At 48.3% G+C, this 4,432-nt stretch overlaps 1 protein-coding gene across 1 annotated transcript in view; it reads left to right on the plus strand.

Annotated features, from left to right (window-relative positions):
- LOC144513350 (glutamate receptor 1-like) overlaps positions 1–3,481 on the plus strand; it is a 74,333-nt gene extending 70,852 nt beyond the window's left edge. The window contains exons 18-19 of the mRNA XM_078244392.1: positions 2,599–2,632; positions 2,699–3,481. Coding sequence (XP_078100518.1) covers positions 2,599–2,632; positions 2,699–2,823 — 159 coding nt within the window. The 3' untranslated portion in view covers positions 2,824–3,481. The remainder of the gene's footprint in view (positions 1–2,598; positions 2,633–2,698) is intronic.
- Positions 3,482–4,432: the final 951 nt, after the last annotated feature.

A 4,432-nucleotide genomic window follows, 5' to 3' on the forward strand; every position in this document is an offset into this window, starting at 1 on the left:
CAAGACACAAACGTCTCTCCTCCCAGACGTTCAGACACATGCCTGCAATAATATAGAGAAACACTGTAGTGGGGAACTAGTTAGGCCTACTGTAATTCACACAGAGTTCTCTCACTCACTGACTCACTCACTCACTCACCAACCCAGTATCATGCCTAAGCGTGTAATACACCCACTGGTCCACTCCAATCTTTCACACATGCATAGCCTACCCGCGTGCACATAAACAGACACCCAATCATTAACGTTACTGTTCTGACACAGACCTACTTTGATTATTAAACAAACAGATATACACACGACACGGATACACAATAAATTACCTGCAGTGCTCCAGCACAGCCTCAAGCGTCTTCAGTTTCTCCAGCTCAGTAGCTGTTGGCGTTGGTTGTGTGCAGGGCCAGTGCATCTCTCAGAGGTTCTGCATTCAGCTGAACACGCATGATCATTTCCAGGGTACTATTCCATCTGGTTGACACTTCCTGTGAAAGTGACTCTTTCTTCTGATGATGTGCGACTTGTTGATGCTCGAGCTCCTCTTGGTTTGCTGGGCTGTGCTTAAAATGTCCCACAACTTTTCTGCATTTTGCCAACGCGCTGTCAAACGGGCTGTTGGTTAGAGAAACCGTGACGGCTCGGTGCACCGTGGCATGTGCTCAAAGGGGAGCTGCCTGGCCGCTGCAATCATGTTGCATGCACTAGCCGCGGTCAGTGAGACAACTTTGTGTTCGATATCTACTACTCTCTAGCTACTTGCATAAAGTGCTCTGCAACAGCATCAGCGAAGTGCCTCTCTTCTGTCTTCATAACAGTCAAAGCATGCCACTGAAGTTTCCACTGTGGATCAAAGTAATGGGCTGTGACCCTGAGGTAGTTGTGATTACTGAGGGACGTCCAGTAATCACCAGTGAGCGCGACTGCTTTTGTCTTCTCCAGCGCCTGCTGTACCTTAGCCTTCTCCATTTCGTTCAGTTTCTGTACGTGGCTTGTAATGGTGGCTCTGGAAGGCAATTCGTAGGTCCAGTCGTTGGATGTAATGTGAATGATATCAGCTAGACCCTCGTCCTCCACAACGTTAACAGTAGCCACCCATTGAGCTATGGCTGCAGTCAGTTTGTTCTTAGTTGTGGTATCCATGTGCTTCTGTCTGAAGTCATCCATTCTCGCCTGGCTTTGACGAGGGGGCGGAGAATTGGCATCAGCTGTCTGCTTGGCCGTCAGCTGTGTGCTTGGCCGTCAGCTGTGTGCTTGGCCGTCAGCTGTGTGCTTGGCCGTCAGCTGTGTGTTTAGCTGCGCGTCAGCGTGCTGTGGCCGTCAGCTGCGTGCTTGGCCGTCAGCTGTGTGCTTGGCGTCAGCTGTGTGCTTGGCCGTCAGCTGTGTGCTTGGCCGTCAGCTGCGTGCTTGGCCGTCAGCTGTGTGCTTGGCCATCAAGTGGTATTTCAGACTGGACGCGTGCTGCGATGATAGCTCAGTTCACAACGACCAAACACACAGATCATGTTGGTCTTGTCAATGGAACCATTTGGCATCTTTTTAAAAGTAAACTTTCCATTCAGAATCTTATCGGCATCCATTTCGGCGTCTCGCGCTCGCCATCCACTCAAAGCACAACGTTAGCCTACTAGCTACTCTTTGGCCTGTTTGTGCCTGTTGTTGTGTTTCCGGTCTAGCTAGATCCGGTGTGGTGTTGTAGTTTTTCTAACGTTACTAGTTGTTGCAACAGCATGTGAAAGAAACTACACAGATTGCTCGGCCAAAAGGAACGTTAATCTCACGATAAAAAACCTTGACGCCATTAAAATGGGTTTGCGTTAACGCCATTAACTGACAGCATTAATATATATATATATATACACACACACACACATACATACATACATACATACATACATACACGATCACGTTGCCTGAGAGCTTCTCCTGTACTATACGGTAACTCCTCTACTATGAGACAGGAAGTCTCGTGGTTATGACCCAATCGTTAGCCTATTGTTATAAAAACGTCTGCTACGGAGCCATAACGTGAGCTACAAGGTAATGGAGCCTTTTATACATTGTCGTGTTTCTTTAGAAATAAACAACGGACAAATAGAGTCTTTAAACGCTTCAGATGTAAAGGTATTCTCTGTCAAAGTGACGTCAGAATGAATGGGAGTCAATGGGATGCTAACGGGATGCTAACGGGATGCTAACGGGAGGTGATGGCTTATTAGCAACAAAATCTCCCCATAGGAGGTACGCTTTGTGGACGCTCCCTTACCCCCTTGGCTCACACTGATGAAACCCTCCACATGTCAGGGAGGAGAGAACAGAGTCCAGCAGGGAGGAAACGGCTCTAATGACTTGTTTGTTCCCATCAAAGTCTCCGTCTAAAACCAGCGGTCGGTAATGAGGCGTCAGCAGTTTCATCACACACAGACGCCAGCGATGAAGAGCAGCACGGTCACATGATGTTCTCTAAAAAAGCCCAGAGGCTGCTGGAAGTCAAGTGCATTGAATACCCTGTACCCTGTAGTGTGTCTTGTTATTACAGGGTGCCCCAAACTAGGCCATGGCCTGGGCTTACAGAGACTTTTTTCCCCCTCTTCTGTCTTACAGGAACTCATCGATGCCGCCATGAGCAGCAGCCTCGGCGGGATGGCGGGCGACGGCTCGGCGGGCGGTTACGGAGGAGGCGGGGGTGGAGGGGGAGGGGGAGGAGCGTCTGGGGGAGGAGGAGAGAACGGACGCGTGGTGGCGCACGACTTCCCCAAAGCCGGAGCTCAAGGTTTACCGTGCATGAGCAAATCTGCTGGCCTGGGACTCTCCTCCAGCGGCATGTGATCAGAACGGAGACTGCTGATTGGACGGGATGGGACGCTCCTGTCTGCCTGCCTGCCTGTCTGTCTGTCTGTCTGTGTGTCTGTCTGCCTGTCTGTCTGTTTCTCTCTGTCAGGAAAGGAAAGGAGGAGACGAAATAAAGAAGTTAGGGGAGAGAAAAAGATGGAAGAGGCTGGGAGGAAAAGAGGAGGAAAAAGAGAGAAGGAAGATGAGAGATTAACGGAGGAAAAGGTGAGATAGAAAACGAGAGAAGAGGAAGAAGGATGAGATCAAAGATGGAGAGAATGAGAGAGCAGAGGGAAGAATAAGAAGGAGAGATGGAGGATGGACAGAAGCAGACGTTTTGACAGGCAGACAGAAGGAGATCTCTGAGGAACAGAAACACCTGAACACAACAGAACTCTGAGGAACAGAAACACCTGAACACAACACAAGCGACTGGACTCTAAGAACTCCAGAAACTCAACTTTTTCTACTTCAAGTGAACGCCTCCTCTTCTGCAATAATGGAACCAGTGGAGGGATTTTTTTTTTTTTAAACCTCGTGCTCTTCCTCTTCAGTTCCTCGCCCCGCCCTTCATTCCTCTTCCTCCGTTCGGTGGCTTCGCCACGTTCAGGCTCAACGCCACGTTCAGGCTCAACGCCACGTTCAGGCTCAACGCCACGTTCAGGCTCAACGCCATGTTCATGCCCGAGAGGCTGGAGAAGAGTCTGAGACATTTTGAAACAAACACTTTGTTGAGGATCCTTAGTGACAGGCCTCCATCGTCTTAATAATAAGTAACAGTGTTTCCTCTCTGTTTGTGAAAGACTAAGGCCGACTGCACACCGCCTGCGTGGCGTGAGCGTGTCAGCTGCGTGGCGTGTCCGTTTTTATTTGGGCTCCCATGGTAACAGGTTAGAGCGTGCACACTGCCTGCGTGACACACACGTCTCAGAAAGCGCGTGCATGCTAGAAATAGAACCGACGCCTATTTTTCACGCCACACGCCAGCGTGTTGGAAGCGTTTCCAGACAACATAGAATATAAAAGATGTTCATATGTGATTTAGACACAAATACATATTAATAAATGACATGTTGATGTTTGAAAATCTCGAGGTGTTGACATAAATGCAGATGTAAATATCATTTTAAAAAAATAATAATAAATAATTACTAGCGTGCACCGATGGACCGGCTGGTGACCTGGTGAACTGGCCGATTTTCACGTCATCGGCCATGACCAGCGACCGGCCGGTCAGTCTGACATATGCCGAGTTTATGCCGGTCAAATGCTGTAAATAAATAACATAGTAAAGGCCGCCATACACAATGCATAGGAATTATATATAGGCTAGCAAATAATAACAATAAACCCATTATTAATGACATTATCTTAATGCAGTGGAACTACTGCAGCATGTAAATATAATGCACATAAAATGCAAACGTGAGCAACAAGGGCGTTCAACAATCGCCATTATATGGAATAAACAGCCACGTGCAGCCTAGCTAGCAACAACGAAAATCAGCAGCTAACAATGAACTGACATCATAAGTTATACGACTTACAGTTCTCAAGGACGCACGCACGCACGCCATCTCCCCGGGCTAGTTATCGTCCAGGAACA

The sequence above is a fragment of the Sander vitreus genome, unplaced genomic scaffold (genome assembly GCF_031162955.1).
Source record: "Sander vitreus isolate 19-12246 unplaced genomic scaffold, sanVit1 ctg227_0, whole genome shotgun sequence".
In the NCBI taxonomy this organism is placed as follows: domain Eukaryota; kingdom Metazoa; phylum Chordata; class Actinopteri; order Perciformes; family Percidae; genus Sander; species Sander vitreus.